The following is a 24,670-nucleotide window of genomic DNA, read 5'->3' on the forward strand; positions in this document are numbered from 1 at the left end:
ACCGTATCATCCCATTAGCATATATATCTGTTCAGACTCGGGTCCATAGCAGTACTGTAAGATTTTGTCCACATTGCATAAAGTATATGGGTAGTACTGCATAAAACACAGCGAGTTCCTTTGTAATGGCGAACGGTCAACTTTGAGGCCACTCCCCCACCACACGGTAATACTTTTGAAAGAGTTTTGGAATGCATCTATTCCCTATGGTGTCCTGAGTAGACACAGTGAATTTCAGCTCAATTGCATGAAGTATGTGAGGCGTGAAAAGTTTTGAAGCAGGGTCAAAAATAGGCAAACAATTGCCACAAAAGTCAAAATGGCGGACTTCCTGTTGGGTTTGGAGGCGGGGTCCAAGAGACTTTTTTGTGCGTCTTGGGGTGATACACGTGTGCTAATTTTCATGAACCTGTGTCAAACTGGCCAGCGGGGCTACACATTAGGGCAAAAAATACAGGGAGTTCCTTTGTAATGGCGAATGGTCAACTTTGAGGCCACGCCCCCACCACACCGTAAGACTTTTGTAAGAGTTTTGGAATGCGTCTATTCCCTGTGGTGTCCTGAGTGGACACAGTGAATTTCAGCTCAATTGCATGAAGTATGTGAGGCGTGAAAAGTTTTGAAGCAGGGTCACAAATAGGCAAAAAATGGCCACAAAAGTCAAAATGGTGGACTTCCTGTTGGGTTTGGAGGGGGGGTCCAAGAGACTTTTTTGTGCGTCTTGGGGTGATACACATGTGTGCTAATTCTCATGATCCTGTGTCAAACTGGCCAGCGGGGCTACGCATTAGGGCAATAAATACAGTGAGTTCCTTTGTAATGGCGAATGGTCAACTTTGAGGCCACGCCCCCGCCACACCGTCAGACTTTTGTAAGAGTTTTTGAATGCGTCTATTCCCTATGGTGTCCTGAGTGGACACAGTGAGTTTTAGCTCATTTGGATGAAGTATGCGAGGCGTGAAAAGTTTTGTAGGAGGGTCACAAATCACCAAAAATTAACAGAAATTTCAAAATTGCGGACTTCCTGTTGGGTTTGGAGGGGGGGTCCAAGAGACTTTTTTGTGCATCTTGGGGTGATACACATGTGTACCAATTTTCATGACCCTACTCAAAACAGGCCAGGGGGGCAGGCAGAAAAACCTATGAAAACACAACATTTTGTGTAGCCAGTAGGTGGCGCTCTGTCAAAGCCTCAATATTGTTGTATAGATGTGTTTAGGGTCAGACTCTGATCATACATGTGACATTTCGTACAGATCGGACAGAAAACGAAGAAGTTATAGAGACTTTCTGTGTCCTCAGAAATGGTCAAACTTTGAGGCCACGCCCCGGCCACACCGTCAGACTTTTGTAAGAGTTTTGGAATGCGTCTATTCCCTATGGTGTCCTGAGTGGACACGGCGAATTTCAGCTCAATCCGTTGAAGTATGCGAGGCGTGAAAAGTTTGGCAGCAGGGTCACACATCGCCAAAAATGGCCACAAACCTTCAAATGGCGGACTTCCTGTTGGGTTTGGAGGGGGGGTCCAAGAGACTTTTTTGTGCGTCTTGAGGTGATACATATGTGTGCCAATTTTCATAATCCTGTGTCAAACCGGCCAGAGGGGCTACGCGTTGGGGGCGCTATAGAGCCATTTTTATATGTGCATTTCAAAAGTCAGCAAATTTCAAAATTTTTCGGGCGAATGAATTTTTCTACCAAGTTTGGTGAGTTTTTGGGCATGTTAAGGCCTCCAAAAATGCGATCTCGGAGGGGGAAAAAAAAAAAAAAAAAAAATAATAATCCTAAGGGTTTCAATAGGGCTCTTGCACCATTCGGTGCTCGGGCCCTAAAAAATAATTAAAGCTGCAAGCAGCATTGCGGGCCCTCGCGCACCTGGCGATCCGCGGGGTCATCGCAGTCTTCTCTCCTATGCTCTCGTCTCTTATACTCTCCTGTCCTATGCTCTCCTCCTCTCATTTCCACAGATATACAACAAACACATGTTTACAACCAAACTTTCCTGCTACCAGTAGGTGGCGCTATGACCGTATCATCCTATTAGCATATATATCTGTTCAGACTCGGGTCCATAGCAGTAGTGTAAGATTTTGTCCACATTGCATGAAGTGTATGGGTAGTACCACATAGACTAGAGCAAGTTCCTTTGTAATGGCGAATGGTCAAATTTGAGGCCACGCCCCCACCACACGGTAATACTTTTGAAAGAGTTTTGGAATGCGTCTATTCCCTATGGTGTCCTGAGTGGACACAGTGATTTTCAGCTCAATTGCATGAAGTATGTGAGGCGTGAAAAGTTTTGAAGCAGGGTCACAAATAGGCAAAAAATGGCCACAAAAGTCAAAATGGCGGACTTCCTGTTGGGTTTGGAGCGGGGGTCCAGGAGACTTTTTTGTGCGTCTTGGGGTGATACACATGTGTGCTAATTTTCATGATCCTGTGTCAAACTGGCCAGCGGGGCTACGTGTTAGGGCAAAAAATACAGGGAGTTCCTTTGTAATGGCGAATGGTCAACTTTGAGGCCACACCCCCACCACACCGTAATACTTTTGTAAGAGTTTTGGAATGCGTCTATTCCCTGTGGTGTCCTGAGTGGACACAGTGAATTTCAGCTCAATTGCATGAAGTATGTGAGGCGTGAAAAGTTTTGAAGCAGGGTCACAAATAGGCAAAAAATGGCCACAAAAGTCAAAATGGTGGACTTCCTGTTGGGTTTGGAGGGGGGGTCCAAGAGACTTTTTTGTGCGTCTTGGGGTGATACACATGTGTGCTAATTCTCATGATCCTGTGTCAAACTGGCCAGCGGGGCTACGCATTAGGGCAATAAATACAGTGAGTTCCTTTGTAATGGCGAATGGTCAACTTTGAGGCCACGCCCCCGCCACACCGTCAGACTTTTGTAAGAGTTTTTGAATGCGTCTATTCCCTATGGTGTCCTGAGTGGACAGTGAATTTCAGCTCAATTGAATGAAGTATGCGAGGCGTGAAAAGTATAGAAGCAGGGTCACAAATAGTCAAAAAATGGCCACAAGAGTGAAAATGGCAGACTTCCTGTTGGGTTTGGAGGGGGGGTCCAAGAGACTTTTTTGTGCGTCTTGGGGTGATACACATGTGTGCAAATTTTCATGATCCTGTGTCAAACTGGCCAGCGGGGCTACGCGTTAGGGCAAAAAATACAGGGAGTTCCTTTGTAATGGCGAATGGTCAACTTTGAGTCCACGCCCCCACCACACCGTAATACTTTTGTAAGAGTTTTGGAATGCGTCTATTCTGTATCGTGTCCTGAGTGGACACAGTGATTTTCAGCTTGATTGGATGAAGTATGCGAGGCGTGAAAAGTTTTGTAGCAGGGTCACAAATCGCCAAAAATTAACAGAAATTTCAAAATGGCGGACTTCCTGTTGGGTTTGGAGGGGGGGTCCAAGAGACTTTTTTGTGCGTCTTGGGGTGATACACATGTGTGCTAATTCTCATGATCCTGTGTCAAACTGGCCAGCGGGGCTACGCATTAGGGCAATAAATACAGTGAGTTCCTTTGTAATGGCGAATGGTCAACTTTGAGGCCACGCCCCCGCCACACCGTCAGACTTTTGTAAGAGTTTTTGAATGCGTCTATTCCCTATGGTGTCCTGAGTGGACACAGTGAGTTTTAGCTCATTTGGATGAAGTATGCGAGGCATGAAAAGTTTTGTAGGAGGGTCACAAATCGCCAAAAATTAACAGAAATTTCAAAATTGCGGACTTCCTGTTGGGTTTGGAGGGGGGGGTCCAAGAGACTTTTTTGTGCATCTTGGGGTGATACACATGTGTACCAATTTTCATGCCCCTACTCAAAACAGGCCAGGGGGGCAGGCAGAAAAACCTATGAAAACACAACATTTTGTGTAGCCAGTAGGTGGCGCTCTGTCAAAGCCTCAATATTGTTGTATAGATGTGTTTAGGGTCAGACTCTGATCATACATGTGACATTTCGTACAGATCGGACAGAAAACGAAGAAGTTATAGAGACTTTCTGTGTCCTCAGAAATGGTCAAACTTTGAGGCCACGCCCCGGCCACACCGTCAGACTTTTGTAAGAGTTTTGGAATGCGTCTATTCCCTATGGTGTCCTGAGTGGACACGGCGAATTTCAGCTCAATCCGTTGAAGTATGCGAGGCGTGAAAAGTTTGGCAGCAGGGTCACACATCGCCAAAAATGGCCACAAACCTTCAAATGGCGGACTTCCTGTTGGGTTTGGAGGGGGGGTCCAAGAGACTTTTTTGTGCGTCTTGAGGTGATACATATGTGTGCCAATTTTCATAATCCTGTGTCAAACCGGCCAGAGGGGCTACGCGTTGGGGGCGCTATAGAGCCATTTTTATATGTGCATTTCAAAAGTCAGCAAATTTCAAAATTTTTTGGGCGAATGAATTTTTCTACCAAGTTTGGTGAGTTTTTGGGCATGTTAAGGCCTCCAAAAATGCGATCTCGGAGGGGGAAAAAAAAAAAAAAAATAATAATCCTAAGGGTTTCAATAGGGCTCTTGCACCATTCGGTGCTCGGGCCCTAATTAAAGCTGCAAGCAGCATTGCGGGCCCTCGCGCACCTTGCGATCCGCGGGGTCATCGCAGTCTTCTCTCCTATGCTCTCGTCTCCTATACTCTCCTGTGCTATTCTCTCCTCCTCTCATTTCCACAGATATACAACAAACACATGTTTACAACCAAACTTTCCTGCTACCAGTAGGTGGCGCTATGACCGTATCATCCTATTAGCATATATATCTGTTTAGACTCGGCTCCATGGCAGTACTGTAAGACTTTGTCCACATTGCATAAAGTATATGGGTAGTACTGCATAAAACACAGCGAGTTCCTTTGTAATGGCGAATGGTCAACTTTGAGGCCACTCCCCCACCACACGGTAATACTTTTGAAAGAGTTTTGGAATGCGTCTATTCCCTATGGTGTCCTGAGTGGACACAGTGAATTTCAGCTGAATTGCATGAAGTATGCGAGGCATGAAAAGTTTTATAGCAGGGTCAGAAAACGGTAAAAATTACAAAAAAAAAGTCAAAATGGTGGACTTCCTGTTGGGTTTGGAGGGGGGGTCCAAGAGACTTTTTTGTGCGTCTTGGGGTGATACACATGTGTGCTAATTCTCATGATCCTGTGTCAAACTGGCCAGCGGGGCTACGCATTAGGGCAATAAATACAGTGAGTTCCTTTGTAATGGCGAATGGTCAAGTTTGAGGCCACGCCCCCACCACACCGTCAGACTTTTGTAAGAGTTTTTGAATGCGTCTATTCCCTATGGTGTCCTGAGTGGACACAGTGAGTTTTAGCTCATTTGGAGGAAGTATGCGAGGCGTGAAAAGTTTTGTAGGAGGGTCACAAATCGCCAAAAATTAACAGAAATTTCAAAATTGCGGACTTCCTGTTGGGTTTGGAGGGGGGGTCCAAGAGACTTTTTTGTGCATCTTGGGGTGATACACATGTGTACCAATTTTCATGACCCTACTCAAAACAGGCCAGGGGGGCAGGCAGAAAAACCTATGAAAACACAACATTTTGTGTAGCCAGTAGGTGGCGCTCTGTCAAAGCCTCAATATTGTTGTATAGATGTGTTTAGGGTCAGACTCTGATCATACATGTGACATTTCGTACAGATCGGACAGAAAACGAAGAAGTTATAGAGACTTTCTGTGTCCTCAGAAATGGTCAAACTTTGAGGCCACGCCCCGGCCACACCGTAAGACTTTTGTAAGAGTTTTGGAATGCGTCTATTCCCTATGGTGTCCTGAGTGGACACGGCGAATTTCAGCTCAATCCGTTGAAGTATGCGAGGCGTGAAAAGTTTGGCAGCAGGGTCACACATCGCCAAAAATGGCCACAAACCTTCAAATGGCGGACTTCCTGTTGGGTTTGGAGGGGGGGTCCAAGAGACTTTTTTGTGCGTCTTGAGGTGATACATATGTGTGCCAATTTTCATAATCCTGTGTCAAACCGGCCAGAGGGGCTACGCGTTGGGGGCGCTATAGAGCCATTTTTATATGTGCATTTCAAAAGTCAGCAAATTTCAAAATTTTTCGGGCGAATGAATTTTTCTACCAAGTTTGGTGAGTTTTTGGGCATGTTAAGGCCTCCAAAAATGCGATCTCGGAGGGGGGAAAAAAAAAAAAAAAAAAAAAAAAAAAAAAAAAAAAAAAATTAAAGCTGCAAGCAGCATTGCGGGCCCTCGCGCACCTTGCGATCCGCGGGGCTATCGCTGTCTTCTCTCCTATGCTCTTGTCTCCCATACTCTCCTGTGCTATGCTCTCCTCTCCTCTCATTTGCAGAGATGTACAACAAACACATGTTTACAACCAAACTTTCCTGCTACCAGTAGGTGGCGCTATGACCGTATCATCCTATTAGCATATATATCTGTTCAGACTCGGGTCCATAGCAGTACTGTAAGATTTTGTCCACATTGCATAAAGTATATGGGTAGTACTGCATAAAACACAGCGAGTTCCTTTGTAATGGCGAACGGTCAACTTTGAGGCCACTCCCCCGCCACACGGTAATACTTTTGAAAGAGTTTTGGAATGCATCTATTCCCTATGGTGTCCTGAGTAGACACAGTGAATTTCAGCTCAATTGCATGAAGTATGTGAGGCGTGAAAAGTTTTGAAGCAGGGTCAAAAATAGGCAAAAAATTGCCACAAAAGTCAAATTGGCGGACTTCCTGTTGGGTTTGGAGGCGGGGTCCAAGAGACTTTTTTGTGCGTCTTGGGGTGATACACATGTGTGCTAATTCTCATGATCCTGTGTCAAACTGGCCAGCGGGGCTACGCATTAGGGCAATAAATACAGTGAGTTCCTTTGTAATGGCGAATGGTCAACTTTGAGGCCACGCCCCCGCCACACCGTCAGACTTTTGTAAGAGTTTTTGAATGCGTCTATTCCCTATGGTGTCCTGAGTGGACACAGTGAGTTTTAGCTCATTTGGATGAAGTATGCGAGGCGTGAAAAGTTTTGTAGGAGGGTCACAAATCGCCAAAAATTAACAGAAATTTCAAAATTGCGGACTTCCTGTTGGGTTTGGAGGGGGGGTCCAAGAGACTTTTTTGTGCATCTTGGGGTGATACACATGTGTACCAATTTTCATGACCCTACTCAAAACAGGCCACAGGGGCAGGCAGAAAAACCTATGAAAACACAACATTTTGTGTAGCCAGTAGGTGGCGCTCTGTCAAAGCCTCAATATTGTTGTATAGATGTGTTTAGGGTCAGACTTTGATCATACATGTGACATTTCGTACAGATCGGACAGAAAACGAAGAAGTTATAGAGACTTTCTGTGTCCTCAGAAATGGTCAAACTTTGAGGCCACGCCCCGGCCACACCGTCAGACTTTTGTAAGAGTTTTGGAATGCGTCTATTCCCTATGGTGTCCTGAGTGGACACGGCGAATTTCAGCTCAATCCGATGAAGTATGCGAGGCGTGAAAAATTTGGCAGCAGGGTCACACAGCGCCAAAAATGGCCACAAACCTTCAAATGGCGGACTTCCTGTTGGGTTTGGAGGGGGGGTCCAAGAGACTTTTTTGTGCGTCTTGAGGTGATACATATGTGTGCCAATTTTCATAATCCTGTGTCAAACCGGCCAGAGGGGCTACGCGTTGGGGGCGCTATAGAGTCATTTTCCTATGTGCGTTTCAAACGTCAGCAAATTTCAAAATTTTTAGGGCGAATGAATTTTTCTACCAAGTTTGGTGAGTTTTTGGGCATGTTAAGGCCCCCAAAAATGCGATCTAAGGGGGGGAAAGAAAAAAAAAAAAAATAATTAAAGCTGCAAGCAGCATTGCGGGCCCTCGCGCACCTTGCGATCCGCGGGGTCATCGCAGTCTTCTCTCCTATGCTCTCGTCTCTTATACTCTCCTGTCCTATGCTCTCCTCCTCTCATTTCCACAGATATACAACAAACACATGTTTACAACCAAACTTTCCTGCTACCAGTAGGTGGCGCTATGACCGTATCATCCCATTAGCATATATATTTGTTCAGACTCGGGTCCATAGCAGTACTGTAAGATTTTGTCCACATTGCATGAAGTATATGGGTAGTACTACATAGAATAGAGCGAGTTCCTTTGTAATGGCGAACGGTCAACTTTGAGGCCACTCCCCCGCCACACGGTAATACTTTTGAAAGAGTTTTGGAATGCATCTATTCCCTATGGTGTCCTGAGTAGACACAGTGAATTTCAGCTCAATTGCATGAAGTATGTGAGGCGTGAAAAGTTTTGAAGCAGGGTCAAAAATAGGCAAACAATTGCCATAAAAGTCAAAATGGCGGACTTCCTATTGGGTTTGGAGGCGGGGTCCAAGAGACTTTTTTGTGCGTCTTGGGGTGATACACATGTGTGCTAATTTTCATGAACCTGTGTCAAACTGGCCAGCGGGGCTACACATTAGGGCAAAAAATACAGGGAGTTCCTTTGTAATGGCGAATGGTCAACTTTGAGGCCACGCCCCCACCACACCGTAAGACTTTTGTAAGAGTTTTGGAATGCGTCTATTCCCTGTGGTGTCCTGAGTGGACACAGTGAATTTCAGCTCAATTGCATGAAGTATGTGAGGCGTGAAAAGTTTTGAAGCAGGGTCACAAATAGGCAAAAAATGGCCACAAAAGTCAAAATGGTGGACTTCCTGTTGGGTTTGGAGGGGGGGTCCAAGAGACTTTTTTGTGCGTCTTGGGGTGATACACATGTGTGCTAATTCTCATGATCCTGTGTCAAACTGGCCAGCGGGGCTATGCATTAGGGCAATAAATACAGTGAGTTCCTTTGTAATGGCGAATGGTCAACTTTGAGACCACGCCCCCGCCACACCGTCAGACTTTTGTAAGAGTTTTTGAATGCGTCTATTCCCTATGGTGTCCTGAGTGGACACAGTGAGTTTTAGCTCATTTGGATGAAGTATGCGAGGCGTGAAAAGTTTTGTAGGAGGGTCACAAATCGCCAAAAATTAACAGAAATTTCAAAATTGCGGACTTCCTGTTGGGTTTGGAGGGGGGGTCCAAGAGACTTTTTTGTGCATCTTGGGGTGATACACATGTGTACCAATTTTCGTGACCCTACTCAAAACAGGCCAGGGGGGCAGGCAGAAAAACCTATGAAAACACAACATTTTGTGTAGCCAGTAGGTGGCGCTCTGTCAAAGCCTCAATATTGTTGTATAGATGTGTTTAGGGTCAGACTCTGATCATACATGTGACATTTCGTACAGATCGGACAGAAAACGAAGAAGTTATAGAGACTTTCTGTGTCCTCAGAAATGGTCAAACTTTGAGGCCACGCCCCGGCCACACCGTCAGACTTTTGTAAGAGTTTTGGAATGCGTCTATTCCCTGTGGTGTCCTGAGTGGACACGGCGAATTTCAGCTCAATCCGTTGAAGTATGCGAGGCGTGAAAAGTTTGGCAGCAGGGTCACACATCGCCAAAAATGGCCACAAACCTTCAAATGGCGGACTTCCTGTTGGGTTTGGAGGGGGGGTCCAAGAGACTTTTTTGTGCGTCTTGAGGTGATACATATGTGTGCCAATTTTCATAATCCTGTGTCAAACCGGCCAGAGGGGCTACGCGTTGGGGGCGCTATAGAGCCATTTTTATATGTGCATTTCAAAAGTCAGCAAATTTCAAAATTTTTCGGGCGAATGAATTTTTCTACCAAGTTTGGTGAGTTTTTGGGCATGTTAAGGCCTCCAAAAATGCGATCTCGGAGGGGGAAAAAAAAAAAAAAAAAAAAAAAAAAAAAAAAAAAATAATAATCCTAAGGGTTTCAATAGGGCTCTTGCACCATTCGGTGCTCGGGCCCTAATAATCCTAAGGGTTTCAATAGGGCTCTTGCACCATTCGGTGCTCGGGCCCTAATAATAATCCTAAGGGTTTCAATAGGGCTCTTGCACCATTCGGTGCTCGGGCCCTAATAATAATCCTAAGGGTTTCAATAGGGCTCTTGCACCATTCGGTGCTCGGGCCCTAATAATAATCCTAAGGGTTTCAATAGGGCTCTTGCACCATTCGGTGCTCGGGCCCTAAAAATAATAATCCTAAGGGTTTCAATAGGGCTCTTGCACCATTCGGTGCTCGGGCCCTAAAAATGGCTCTATAGCGCCCCCAACGCGTAGCCCCTCTGGCCGGTTTGACACAGGATTATGAAAATTGGCACACATATGTATCATCTCAAGACGCACAAAAAAGTCTCTTGGACCCCCCCTCCAAACCCAACAGGAAGTCCGCCATTTGAAGGTTTGTGGCCATTTTTGGCGATGTGTGACCCTGCTGCCAAACTTTTCACGCCTCGCATACTTCAACGGATTGAGCTGAAATTCGCCGTGTCCACTCAGGACACCATAGGGAATAGACGCATTCCAAAACTCTTACAAAAGTCTGACGGTGTGGCCGGGGCGTGGCCTCAAAGTTTGACCATTTCTGAGGACACAGAAAGTCTCTATAACTTCTTCGTTTTCTGTCCGATCTGTATGAAATGTCACATGTATGATCAGAGTCTGACCCTAAACACATCTATACAACAATATTGAGGCTTTGACAGAGCGCCACCTACTGGCTACACAAAATGTTGTGTTTTCATAGGTTTTTCTGCCTGCCCCCCTGGCCTGTTTTGAGTAGGGTCATGAAAATTGGTACACATGTGTATCACGCCAAGATGCACAAAAAAGTCTCTTGGACCCCCCCTCCAAACCCAACAGGAAGTCCGCAATTTTGAAATTTCTGTTAATTTTTGGCGATTTGTGACCCTGCTACAAAACTTTTCACGCCTCGCATACTTCATCCAATCAAGCTGAAAATCACTGTGTCCACTCAGGACACCATAGGGAATAGACGCATTCAAAAACTCTTACAAAAGTCTGACGGTGTGGCGGGGGCGTGGCCTCAAAGTTGACCATTCGCCATTACAAAGGAACTCACTGTATTTATTGCCCTAATGCGTAGCCCCGCTGGCCAGTTTGACACAGGATCATGAGAATTAGCACACATGTGTATCACCCCAAGACGCACAAAAAAGTCTCTTGGACCCCCCCTCCAAACCCAACAGGAAGTCCACCATTTTGACTTTTGTGGCCATTTTTTGCCTATTTGTGACCCTGCTTCAAAACTTTTCACGCCTCACATACTTCATGCAATTGAGCTGAAATTCACTGTGTCCACTCAGGACACCACAGGGAATAGACGCATTCCAAAACTCTTACAAAGGTCTTACGGTGTGGTGGGGGCGTGGCCTCAAAGTTGACCATTCGCCATTACAAAGGAACTCCCTGTATTTTTTGCTCTAATGTGTAGCCCCGCTGGCCAGTTTGACACAGGTTCATGAAAATTAGCACACATGTGTATCACCCCAAGACGCACAAAAAAGTCTCTTGGACCCCGCCTCCAAACCCAACAGGAAGTCCGCCATTTTGACTTTTGTGGCAATTGTTTGCCTATTTTTGACCCTGCTTCAAAACTTTTCACGCCTCACATACTTCATGCAATTGAGCTGAAATTCACTGTGTCTACTCAGGACACCATAGGGAATAGATGCATTCCAAAACTCTTTCAAAAGTATTACCGTGTGGCGGGGGAGTGGCCTCAAAGTTGACCGTTTGCCATTACAAAGGAACTCGCTGTGTTTTATGCAGTACTACCCATATACTTTATGCAATGTGGACAAAATCTTACAGTACTGCTATGGACCCGAGTCTGAACAGACATATATGCTAATAGGATGATACGGTCATAGCGCCACCTACTGGTAGCAGGAAAGTTTGGTTGTAAACATGTGTTCGTTGTATCTCTGTGGAAATAAGAGGAGAGCATAGGACAGGAGAGTATAGGAGACAAGAGCATAGGAGAGAAGACTGCGATGACCCCGCGGATCGCAAGGTGCGCGAGGGCCCGCAATGCTGCTTGCAGCTTTAATTATATGTGCATTTCAAAAGTCAGCAAATTTCAAAATTTTTCGGGCGAATGAATTTTTCTACCAAGTTTAGTGACTTTTTGGGCATGTTAAGGCCTCCAAAAATGCGATCTCGGAGGGGGAAAAAAAAAAAAAAAAATAAAAAAAAAAAAAATAATCCTAAGGGTTTCAATAGGGCTCTTGCACCATTCGGTGCTCGGGCCCTAATAATAATCCTAAGGGTTTCAATAGGGCTCTTGCACCATTCGGTGCTCGGGCCCTAATAATCCTAAGGGTTTCAATAGGGCTCTTGCACCATTCGGTGCTCGGGCCCTAATAATAATCCTAAGGGTTTCAATAGGGCTCTTGCACCATTCGGTGCTCGGGCCCTAATAATCCTAAGGGTTTCAATAGGGCTCTTGCACCATTCGGTGCTCGGGCCCTAATAATAATCCTAAGGGTTTCAATAGGGCTCTTGCACCATTCGGTGCTCGGGCCCTAATAATAATCCTAAGGGTTTCAATAGGGCTCTTGCACCAATCGGTGCTCGGGCCCTAAAAATAATAATCCTAAGGGTTTCAATAGGGCTCTTGCACCATTCGGTGCTCGGGCCCTAAAAATAATAATCCTAAGGGTTTCAATAGGGCTCTTGCACCATTCGGTGCTCGGGCCCTAATAATAATCCTAAGGGTTTCAATAGGGCTCTTGCACCATTCGGTGCTCGGGCCCTAATAATCCTAAGGGTTTCAATAGGGCTCTTGCACCATTCGGTGCTCGGGCCCTAATAACAGTAAATAAAAGCACACTGTGGTGTGTTAATACTGCACCTATCAGAAGTGTTTATTATACAGTCTGACAGCAGCAGGAAGGAAAGACCTTCTGTACCTCTCCTTCACACACCGAGGGTGGAGCAGTCTGCCACTGAAGCTGCTCTGCAGGGCTGACAGGGTGTCCTGCAGGGGGTGGGACTCATTGTCCAGCATGGATGTCAGTTTTGCCAGGACCCTCCTGTCACCCACCTCCTGCACTGAGTCCAGAGAGCAGCCCAGGACAGAGCTGGACTTCCTGATGACTCTGTCCAGCTTCTTCCACTCCTTCTCAGTGATGCTGCTGTTTCAGCAGACCACACCGTACAGGATGACTGATGCCACCACGGAGTCATAAAAGGTCTTCAGGAGTGCCACCCCCTCTACCCTCCTTGCTACTCCAAACATTTTCCTGTTCATAAAAACCTGGTGCAGCCCTTATGACATAACCTCCTCTTCCCGTAAACCTTAACTCATTATGTGTAGCAAAGTATGATGAAAATAACAATAATGATGACTCAACTTAAATAAACAATGTTGTACAGTGCCTGCCTATATCAATCAAAAATGGCTACAACAAGTGCACTCTGCACTTTGTCACTTGTGTTCAAACATACGCTGACTGAGCAAAAGAGGAAAAGTGGGCGGGCTCTTTGTTTCAGTGTCCATTGTCAATGGTCCGTTGCCATGGTGAAGTTAACCAATTCCAAACCAACCAAACCCGAGTCAGAACCGCCCATCTTGCGTTCGCCGCTGTGCTGTAGAAATACTTAATACTTGAGATCGTCGCCAAATATAAATCAGTCAGTTTCACTTTAACCATACTGTGTTTCTCGTAAGTCACGCGGTTAAGTGAAGTGCACAGGGGCGGGGTCTTCATATAACTGGCAGGACTTTGCAACAGAGGAACACAAGAGACACAAGAGAGTCGTGGGTAAGAAATCTGTCTCACATTTTCACTTAACTGCTGTGATCGAGACACATTAACAGTTCATTATTATGTTGTTGTTGTTATGTTAATTTGTGGTTATTTTAAGATGTTGTGTTTATTAAACTTCATTAATTCCATGTTGCGACAGAAAGTAGAAGAAGAATGGAAATTTTAGCTATTACATTAACTATTTTACAAACCACTTGCAGATGTTAATATCTCGGCAGAATATATAGGATATATGTTGCTATTGTGTGCAATAATAAGATTTTATCGTGATGATTTAATCGTTAAATCAAACCAGGTGTCAAACTCGATCGTCTGCCAAAAACTAGTTGTCGTTGCGGGAGCGCGCACAGCGCCTTAAGCGACGGCTGGTTTGTCTCAAACTTTTGCAGCGCACGCATAATATCAACTCTCGTCTATAGCAGACAAATGACTTTGTGAAACGCAAATACTCACATCAGTGTGTTGTCGGTAGGATTTCTCAGTCTGACAGTGACAGAAAAGATGATGCAAAGAGGCTGTCCATGAGCCAACTGATACACTAAAAAATCGTACCATTGGCATCTGTCTCTGTTTCAGGTGTGAGAATAAGCTGCTCCTTTTCTACCCAAAACAACATGAGCCATTCATCTGGAGGTGAGTGAGATTGGGCAGACACGTTTCTAAAGACTGAATAAACACATCACTATATTTGAAACTCAAAATTAAAGCACCAACATCACTTTGGTACTGTTTGAGTCCACTTGAACTCCAAGTTACAAATACAGGATAAGAGGTGGAAGGTAAGAGGAGCTCCATACTTCCAACAGTCATCCACTGAGGAGCTCTTTCATACTTAAGATGTTCTGTGAATAACAGTTATCCAAGAAAAATGTATTTACTTATTGCTTGGAATCTTGCAAATATACTGTACTTGTAGCAACAACACGAAACAGACAGAAATCAGCGTCATGTATCACTTGTTTGCACAGATGCAGACAGCTCCACCCAGACTGCACAAAAGATGGAGACATCATCACAACCTGTCGGACCAAAAGAGCAGAAATCTGATGACAATGATTCACAGGTGAACCAACAACACTAAGTAAACTGTTTTACTGCTAACAGCATAAATACCATCAATAGTACTTTAATGATGCACACTCTGACACTTCTGAAACTTCATAATAATCTAAATACAAAAACATGAGTGTAACAGGAATATTACTGTGACTCTGTGGGAAATAAACACATAGTTCTTTGTTACAGCTGGATTCATTCACCATGACAAATCCGCCATTAACACAAATAGTATGTGAACAAAACATTCTGATAATTACAGTAATTAATGTGAACATAGAGATTTCCATGATAGAATCCTTGACCCTTGATCTTGAAGACTTGATTTTATCTGTTCTTATGATGAGAACACATTTTTGTCTTTGCTGATGTTAACCTTGTTTAAAAACAAAGAACATAGACCTGCATGTGTGAGTCAGACCAAAACTCTGCATTAACAGTCTGAATAAAATAACGGCCAACAGGAAACATGCTAATGGTAGTGCCTACGAGTACCTGAGTGAATGTACTTTGTTACTTTCCACCAATTGAAACAGCACAAACATCACTCTGTCATATGTCTTCTAGTCTCTGTGTTCACATGTCTTCTGTTTCAAATGCAGATGGCTGAGGATGAAGAGAAATGTCAGAACATCCAGAGAGAAAAGAAGAGCTCTGAAATCAAAGATTGTGTTCCACGTATGTTCTACTATTTGCATTTGGTTGTTGCTTTCTATTTATCTTTCCTCTTGTAAGATCTGATCTTCCACCAGTCTTCCACCTTAGGAGCTCTTTTAGGCCGAAGATGCTTCATGAATAACTGTTATCTAAGAAAACTCTCAGTGTGCTCATTCTGAGAATGTTCCTAGAATTTTATCAGTAAAGGCCTCAGTGTGAGGAACCTTCATGAACATGATCTGTGGTTTGAACATAGTCTTGTAGCACCACATAGAAACACAAATCTGTGCAGGACCCAGAAAATCAGCAACATGTAACACTTGTTTCCACAGATCAAGACAACCAGGCTGCAGACAATACAGAGACATCACAACCTGACAGTCCAGAAGAGGAGGATAAACCTAATAACATGGATCCAAAGAGTGAACCACCTGTAAGTGCACTGTTTTTACTGCTGACCAACCAGCACAAATACCACTACTACTACTGTGATCATGCAAACATTGTAATATTTTTCATTCAAATTTCTTAAATTAACTAAAAAAAACATGAGTGCAACTGTCAAACTGTTCTAGCTGCACAGTATGAAGAGATAACAAGTCCATGAGAACAAGGAAAAACTTCTTTAGCTTTACGTCTTCTTGATTGTGTGAGTCTGTGGTTCTGAATGATGAGTCCTGAGTGAAGTCTGATCTCTGATGCTGTATGAATCAAACTGCAGATACAGACTGACCTCTAATAACATGTCTAATATGATATAATATCTGCTGCATCATTAAAGCTCAGTGAGACATCACAGCTCATACTGTAAGAAGACTTCATTTAATCTGTTCTCTAACACATAATCAAACTTTGTATTGTGTCTGCACAGGCTGCAGAAAATATGGAGACATCACCATCACAACCTGACTGTTCAAAAGAGACATCTGTTAACAGGGAAGAAGAAGAACAGTCTGCTGTCTCTCGACAGGCTGCAGAGTCAAACAGTGAGCAAACTATAAAAAGACTACATTCAACTAATGACACTGAGCTCAGTCCTGACAACCAGTCAGACTCACACCATCAGAAGAAGATCCAAGAAGAAAAGGTGAGAAAGTGACATTTATCTTTAAATGGACAGAAATATTAAACAGAATGAAATATATATAGAGCTCCTACATTAAAGTTTAGAACAAATATTTGTCTTCACTGAAGTTAAGCTCATTAAGACAACCCTGTCCTAATAAAACTGATTTAAACAACAGGAAGCATGCTGATGGTAGAGGGGCAGGGTTGGAATCAGCAGCAGTAATCAGCTCTACAGATAATTACTGTTACCTCTCAGCTCATGTATGCTGCACAAAGAACACGTTCCTAAAACCTGGACAGAGATACATCAGTGATGGATTTAACTCATGACTCAGTTCTGCTGCACTGTGACTATGGTTGGGGGATTGTTCTCTCTGTTTTATATGGACAAACTCCAGTGGAGTAAAAATACTAAATGAGTGAATGTACTTTATTACTTTCCACCAGTTGAAACAGCACAAACATCACTCTGTCATATGTCTTCTAGTCTCTGTGTTCACATGTCTTCTGTTTCAAATGCAGATGGCTGAGGATAGAGAGAAATGTCAGAAGATCCCGGAAGAACTGAAGAGGTCTGAAATCAAAGATTGTGTTCCACGTATGTTCTACTATTTGCATTTGGTTGTTGCTTTCTGTTTATCTTTCCTCTTGTAAGATCTGATCTTCCACCAGTCTTCCACCTTAGGAGCTCTTTTAGGCCAAAGATGCCTCATGAATAACGGTTATCTAAGAAAACTCTCAGTGTGCTCATTCTGAGAATGTTCGTAGAATTCTATCAGTAAAGGCCTCAGTGTGAGGAACCTTCATGAACATGATCTGTGGTTTGAACACAGTCTTGTAGCACCACATAGCAACACAAATCTGTGCAACCACCCAGACAATCAGCAACATGTAACACTTGTTTCCACAGATCAAGACAACCAGGCTGCAGACAATACAGAGACATCACAACCTGACCGTCCAGAAGAGGAGGATAAACCTGATGACATGTATCCAAAGAGTGAACCACCTGTAAGTGCACTGTTTTTACTGCTGACCAACCAGCACAAATAACATTACTACTACTTTGATTATGCAAACATTGTGATATTTTTCATTCAAATTTCTTAAATTAACTAAAAAAAACATGAGTGCAACTGTCAAACTGTTCTGGTTGCACAGTATGAAGAGATAACAAGTCCATGAGAACAAAGAAAAACTTCTTTAGCTTTACGTCTTCTTGATTGTGTGAGTCTGTGGTTCTGAATGATGAGTCCTGAGTGAAGTCTGATCTCTGATGCTGTATGAGTCAAACTGCAGATACAGCCTGACCTCTAATAACATGTCTAATATGATATAATATCTGCTGCATCATTAAAGCTCAGGGAAACATCACAGCTCATACTGTAAGAAGACTTGATTTAATCTATTCTCTAACACATAATCAAACTTTATATTGTGTATCCAGGCTGCAGAAAATATGGAGACATCACCATCACAACCTGACTGTTCAAAAGAGACATCTGTTAACAGGGAAGAAGAAGAAGAACAGCCTGCTGTCTCTCTACAGGCTGCAGAGTCAAACAGTGAGCAAACTATAAAAAGACTACATTCAGCTAATGACACTGAGCTCAGTCCTGAAAACCAGTCAGACTCACACCATCAGAAGAAGATCCAAGAAGAAAAGGTGAGAAAGTGACATTTATCTTTAAATGGACATAAATATTAAACAGAATGAAATATATTTAGAGCTCCTATTATTATATTATTAAAGTTTAGAACAAATATTTGTCTAACTGAAGTTAACCTCATTAAGACAACCCTGTCCTAATAAAACTGATTTAAACAACAGGAAGCATGCTGATGGTAGAGGGGCAGGGTTGGAATCAGCAGCAGTAATCAGCTCTACAGATAATTATTGTTACCTCTCAGACACAAAGAACATGTTCCTAAAACCTGGACGGAGATATATCAGTGATGGATTTAACTCATGACACAGTCCAGTTCTACTGCACTGTGACTATGTTTGGGGGATTGCTCTGTCTGTTTTATATGGACAAACTTCAGTGGAGTATAAATACTAAATGAGTGAATGTACTTTATGACTTTCCACCAGTAGAAACAGCACAAAGATCACTCTGTCATATGTCTTCCAGTCTCTGTGTTCACATGTCTTCTGTTTCAAATGCAGATGGCTGTGTATGAAGAGAAATGGCAGAAGATCCTGAGAGAACTGAAGAGCTCTGAAATCAAAGACTGTGTTCCATGTATGTTCAACTATTTACATTTATTTGTTGTTTCTATTTATCTTTCCTCTTGTAAGATCTGACACAGTTTGCGTTCATGTGACAGTGTTCAGTAAATGTATGTTTGCTTTGCAGATGCTGAAAATGTAATAAGGAAAAGACGAATTCACCCAAATGATGTTGTGGATTTGCTCGCTGATGTGGTGAAGAGTTTACCTTCAAAGAAACTAAAAACAGGTTGTTCATATAAGGAGTTATTTACTGCATCACATTTATCTGATATGGGATTATATTGTGTTATCATGAATGCTGTCTCTGGCCTCTGTCTGTGTGGGAGAAAAACCTAAAATCTGTTTCATTTAGACAAAGATGCACTGTGAATAGCTGTCATCCAAGAACATTCTAAGAAAATGGTCTGATTTTAATTGTTTAGAATTTCATCACTAAGTACAAACTCTCAGTGTTGGCAAACTTCATGAATACAACACCTGGCTGCTGCACATATGTTGATACTGTACTGTAGCAACAAACACCAACGCAAATCTGTGCAGCAGCCAGAAATCAGCGTCATGTATCACTTGTTTGCACAGATGCAGACAGCTCCACCCAGCCTGCACAAAAGATGGAGACATCATCACAACCTGTCGGACCAAAAGAGCAGAAGAAATCTGATGACAATGATTCACAGGTGAACCAACAATCACTAAGTAAACTGTTTTACTGCTAACAGCGTAAATACAATCACTAGTACTTTAATGATGCACACTCTGACACTTCATGAAACTTCTTAATAATCTAAATACAAAAACATGAATGTATCAGGAATATTACTGTGACTCTGTGGGAAATCAACACATAGTCCTTTGTTACAGCTGGATTCATTCACCATGACAAATCCACCATTAACACAAATAATATGTGAACAAAACATTCTGATAATTCAGTGAGAAAGATCTGGAGCTCCTACATTTATGATGAGAACACATTTTAACCTTGTGTTTAAAAACATAGAACATAGACCTGGATGTGTGAGACCAAACCTCTGCATTAACAGTCTGAATAAAATAACGGCCAACAGGAAACATGCTAATGGTAGTGCCTACGAGTACCTGAGTGAATGTACTTTATGACTTTCCACCAGTAGAAACAGCACAAAGATCACTCTGTCATATGTCTTCTAGTCTCTGTGTTCACATGTCTTCTGTTTCAAATGCAGATGGCTGTGGATGAAGAGAAATGGCAGAAGATCCTGAGAGAACTGAAGAGCTCTGAAATCAAAGACTGTGTTCCATGTATGTTCAACTATTTACATTTATTTGTTGTTTCTATTTATCTTTCGTCTTGTAAGATCTGACACAGTTTGTGTTCATGTGACAGTGTTCAGTAAATGTATGTTTGCTTTGCAGATGCTGAAAATGTAATAAGGAAAAGACGAATTCACCCAAATGATGTTGTGGATTTGCTCGCTGATGTGGTGAAGAGTTTACCTTCAAAGAAACTAAAAACAGGTTGTTCATATAAGGAGTTATTTACTGCATCACATTTATCTGATATGGGATTATATTGTGTTATCATGAATGCTGTCTCTGGCCTCTGTCTGTGTGGGAGAAAAACCTAAATTCTGTTTCATTTAGACAAAGATGCACTGTGAATAGCTGTCATCCAAGAACATTCTAAGAAAATGGTCTGATTTTAATTGTTTAGAATTTCATCACTAAGTACAAACTCTCAGTGTTGGCAAACTTCATGAATACAACACCTGGCTGCTGCACATATGTTGATACTGTACTGTAGCAACAAACACCAACGCAAATCTGTGCAGCAGCCAGAAATCAGCGTCATGTATCACTTGTTTGCACAGATGCAGACAGCTCCACCCAGCCTGCACAAAAGATGGAGACATCATCACAACCTGTCGGACCAAAAGAGCAGAAGAAATCTGATGACAATGATTCACAGGTGAACCAACAATCACTAAGTAAACTGTTTTACTGCTAACAGCATAAATACAATCACTAGTACTTTAATGATGCACACTCTGACACTTCATGAAACTTCTTAATAATCTAAATACAAAAACATGAATGTATCAGGAATATTACTGTGACTCTGTGGGAAATCAACACATAGTCCTTTGTTACAGCTGGATTCATTCACCATGACAAATCCACCATTAACACAAATAATATGTGAACAAAACATTCTGATAATTCAGTGAGAAAGATCTGGAGCTCCTACATTTATGATGAGAACACATTTTAACCTTGTGTTTAAAAACATAGAACATAGACCTGGATGTGTGAGACCAAACCTCTGCATTAACAGTCTGAATAAAATAACGGCCAACAGGAAACATGCTAATGGTAGTGCCTACGAGTACCTGAGTGAATCTACTTTATTACTTTCCACCAGTAGAAACAGCACAAACATCACTCTGTCATATGTCTTCTAGTCTCTGTGTTCACATGTCTTCTGTTTCAAATGCAGATGGCTGAGGATGAAGAGAAATGTCAGAACATCCAGAGAGAACAGAAGAGGTGTAAAATCAAAGATTGTGTTCCATGTATGTTCAACAATTCTATTTATCTTTCCTTTTGTAAGATCTGACACAGTTTGTGTTCATGTGACAGTGTTCAGTAAATGTATGTTTGCTTTGCAGGTGATCAGAACATATTCACTGGAATGTTTTCCTGTTTTCGATGTTGTAAAAGAAAAACAGGTTATGTATATAATGAATTATTTACTGCTGATTTACATTTATCTGATATCAGATTATATTGTGTTATCATGAATGCTGTCTCTGGCCTCTGTCTGTGTGGGAGAAAAACCTAAAATCTGTTTCATTTAGAGAAAGATGCTCTGTGAATAGCTGTCATAGCTGAGTTCTCACCTTTATCAGAATGAGGAGCAGCCAGCCTTTAAACAGTACTCCTAGAATACATTGCACAGCTGCTGACATTGATATAATGAATGATTAGTATGTAAACCATGGACAGTGTGGAGCATTAAAGGGTTATCTCTTCTAAAGACAAACTGAGTCAGGCTGTCCTCTTCATTCAGCCTCTCTTCAGTGGTTCAGTGTTCTGGTTGCTATGATGATTTTCAGGTAGAGGCTCATGTTCAGCTGCTCAGATGAAACTTGTGTCACACAGAAGTATAAATTTTAGCTCTGTTCATTAATGTACATGTGTTAATGAATCTGTGTCTCTTATTAGAGATGACAACAACTAGATTTTAAATCATCAACATTAATGCAATGATTGTTTTTCATTTTTAGCAAGGTCATGGATTCCCAGAGTGACACCAGTTTCCAAAGTTGCTTGTGTCGTTACTGGTGAGACATTTGGTGCTCATCAGACCATAGTAGGCAAACTGGAGAATAGAATCTGGACAGAGAGCTCAAGTGTGCAGGAATGTGACATCATCATTGTCTTCTGTCCAATCTTTTCCCGCATTGGCTCAGATGTGGGAGCAGTCAAGAGTCATGCAGCAGGTAATGTACAGAGGGTCACTGAGATATGTGTGTTTTTGTCATTTTAAACATCCCTCAGTTATTTAATGCTAAATAAGATTCTGAATGTGAGGACGTCCTGAACCTCTAACCTTAGTGGGATAATGTTAAACACTAAAGAACTAAATTTCTGTTCGTACATATCATCTCATATTTCACATTTATTTGTTGCCTTCCAGTGTCATCAACTAATAAACCAGTCATTGTGGTGCTGATGCATCACACCAGAGATGAGGAGTTTTCACCTGGAGGAAGAAAATGGTTTGAAGATCCAAGGTTTGTGTTGGAGGCTCATGTTCTCTTCCATCAGACTCAGAGAGGATTACTGCAATGTGCACACAATGACCAGGCTGTCAGAGAAATACAAAGAGTTATACAGACACACTAAATCTTGATGATCTTCATCATAGTTCAGTGGTTTTATTTTCCAGCTTTGCAGCCACAGATTGAAATCACTTAGTTTGATTCTCTGCTGTTTTGTGGTCATGTGCCAATATGGTTACATCCAGTGTGTGCACCATGAGTTTGTAGATGTGTTAATAACTAAACTCATACTAGAGGGCTTCACTGGAGACAGAAACAATGTCGTTAATTTGTGCATATATTTGATGGGCATGTCTACACAACAGCAGAGGTCAGATTACACTTAACAGTTAAACAAATTATTAACATAGTGGAAAACTAAAGCTGATAATGAGGAAATGAAATAATGAGGAAAAAATATATAATTTGATTTACACACACTAGCATACTGCAGAGCTACACAACACAAACAAGCCCACAGCAACAGGAGTTAGGGGGAAACAAATATTTAACATGACAAGTACACCTGCCTGTGATTAAAGTTAAAGAAATAATGAATGTCTATGAAAAACTTCTTGTATTTTTTCCTTTGGAATGACAGTGAATTACATACTGAACTGAACTGTATACTATTAGCATGTATGTTGCTTTCTATTATATATTGATACCAGTGAAAATAACATGACAAGCTGATACAGGAAAGTCTTCATCATCTTGAATGGCTTACATTTGCTACAATGTCCACATTACTGCTTTTACCAAATGTGCAGTTTGAAATGAATGGATTGTTGTCACGATCCTGAGTTCTTTTGTTGTTATTAGGGCCCGAGCACCGAATGATGCAAGAGCCCTATTGAAACCCTTAGGATTATTATCCCCCCCCCCTCATTCGCCTGAAAAATTTTCTGAGTTTCCCCCTGAGCGCCCCCTAACGCATAGCCCCTCTGGCCGGTTTGACACAGGATTATGAAAATTGGCACACATATGTATCACCTCATGACGCATAAAAAAAGTCTCTTGGACCCCCCCTCCAAACCCAACAGGAAGTCTGCCATTTTAAAGTTTGTGGCCATTTTTGGCGATTTGTGACCCTGCTACAAAACTTTTCACGCCTCGCATACTTCATGGAATTGAGCTGAAACTCACTGTGTCCACTCAGGACACCATAGGGAATAGACGCATTCCAAAACTCTTACAAAAGTCTGACGGTGCGGCCGGGGGGTGGCCTAAAAGTTTGGCAATTTCACAGGAAACAGGAAGTCGCTATAACTTCTGTGTTTACTGTCCGATCTGTACCAAATGTCACATGTATGATCAGACTCTGACCCTAAACACATCTATACAACAATATCGAGGATTTGACATAGCGCCACCTACTGGCTACACAAAATATTGTGTTTTCATAGGTTTTTCTGCCTGCGCCCCTGGCCTGTTTTGTGTATAGTAATGAAACTCGGTACACCTGTGTGTTACACCAAGCTGCACAAAAAAGTCTCTAGTTCCTAACAGGAAGTCCGCCATCTTGAATTTTGTGGTCATTTTTGGTGATTTGTGACCCTGCTACGAAACTTTTCACGCCTCACATACTTCATCCAATTGAGCTGAAATTCACTGTGTCCACTCAGGACACCATTGGGAATTAGGCTTGTGCAAAATCGTATAATGTGCAATTAATCGTCAGAAAAACTCTCAATATTTGCCACTTATCGATTACGGCGATTAGTGCCTCGTCATGATGATGCATTTTTGTGTGCGACGTACTCTCACCATCACCCGCGCACATGTGAGCCCACAATAACAATAATGGCAGTGATAAACACAATAAAGGCAGTGGTATTCAGTTAAGTGATGCGGAGCAGCACGTTCCTAACAGAGGTTCAACGTCTGTCACCATAAGCTGGAGCACGAAAAAAGCCGAAGAAAGCGCGACAAGGCCACAACGCCGGCTACAGCTGTATATAGTGCCACGCATGCATTAGGTGAAGCGTGGAGCGTTGGTTGTTGCCGTAGTATCTGGATTTTTGCTTGTATCAAAAGAATGAACTCCGATCTTTATTTATGGACTCCACAGCAAGATAGAAAACATTACAACAGCGAAATCTCCTCCAGCACATATTGGACAGAATTCCACTCTATCCACTATACAATCCGCAATACGTTTAGTCATTGTGCTGCTTAC

The 24,670-nt window shown here is 42.5% G+C and overlaps 2 protein-coding genes across 8 annotated transcripts in view; one reads left to right on the forward strand and one right to left on the reverse strand.

The window, feature by feature from the left end:
• The window catches only part of LOC114426624 (uncharacterized protein DDB_G0283697-like), a 403,048-nt gene that overhangs the window by 98,755 nt on the left and 279,623 nt on the right, over window positions 1-24,670 (reverse strand). The window lies entirely within an intron of this gene.
• Window positions 13,501-23,288, forward strand: LOC114426626 (enolase-phosphatase E1-like). Of its 7 annotated transcripts, XM_028394146.1 has the most exons (20): window positions 13,507-13,665; window positions 14,248-14,304; window positions 14,640-14,734; window positions 14,917-14,958; window positions 15,330-15,405; window positions 15,717-15,817; window positions 16,256-16,471; window positions 16,975-17,050; window positions 17,363-17,463; window positions 17,900-18,118; window positions 18,623-18,698; window positions 18,813-18,914; window positions 19,268-19,365; window positions 19,894-19,969; window positions 20,084-20,185; window positions 20,539-20,636; window positions 21,165-21,240; window positions 21,337-21,396; window positions 21,955-22,170; window positions 22,368-23,288. In XM_028394146.1, exons 2-20 carry the CDS (start codon window positions 14,286-14,288, stop codon window positions 22,574-22,576), a joined length of 2,058 nt encoding a protein of 685 aa, XP_028249947.1. In that variant the 5' UTR covers window positions 13,507-13,665; window positions 14,248-14,285; the 3' UTR covers window positions 22,577-23,288. The 7 variants fall into 7 exon arrangements, with proteins under 7 accessions (XP_028249951.1, XP_028249950.1, XP_028249949.1 ...); XM_028394147.1 differs by lacking the exon at window positions 14,917-14,958 and having other exon boundaries at window positions 13,509-13,665; XM_028394150.1 differs by lacking the exons at window positions 15,717-15,817; window positions 16,256-16,471; window positions 16,975-17,050 and having other exon boundaries at window positions 13,501-13,665.

Source organism: Parambassis ranga, chromosome 21, assembly GCF_900634625.1.
Source record: "Parambassis ranga chromosome 21, fParRan2.1, whole genome shotgun sequence".
NCBI classification, from domain to species: Eukaryota; Metazoa; Chordata; class Actinopteri; family Ambassidae; genus Parambassis; species Parambassis ranga.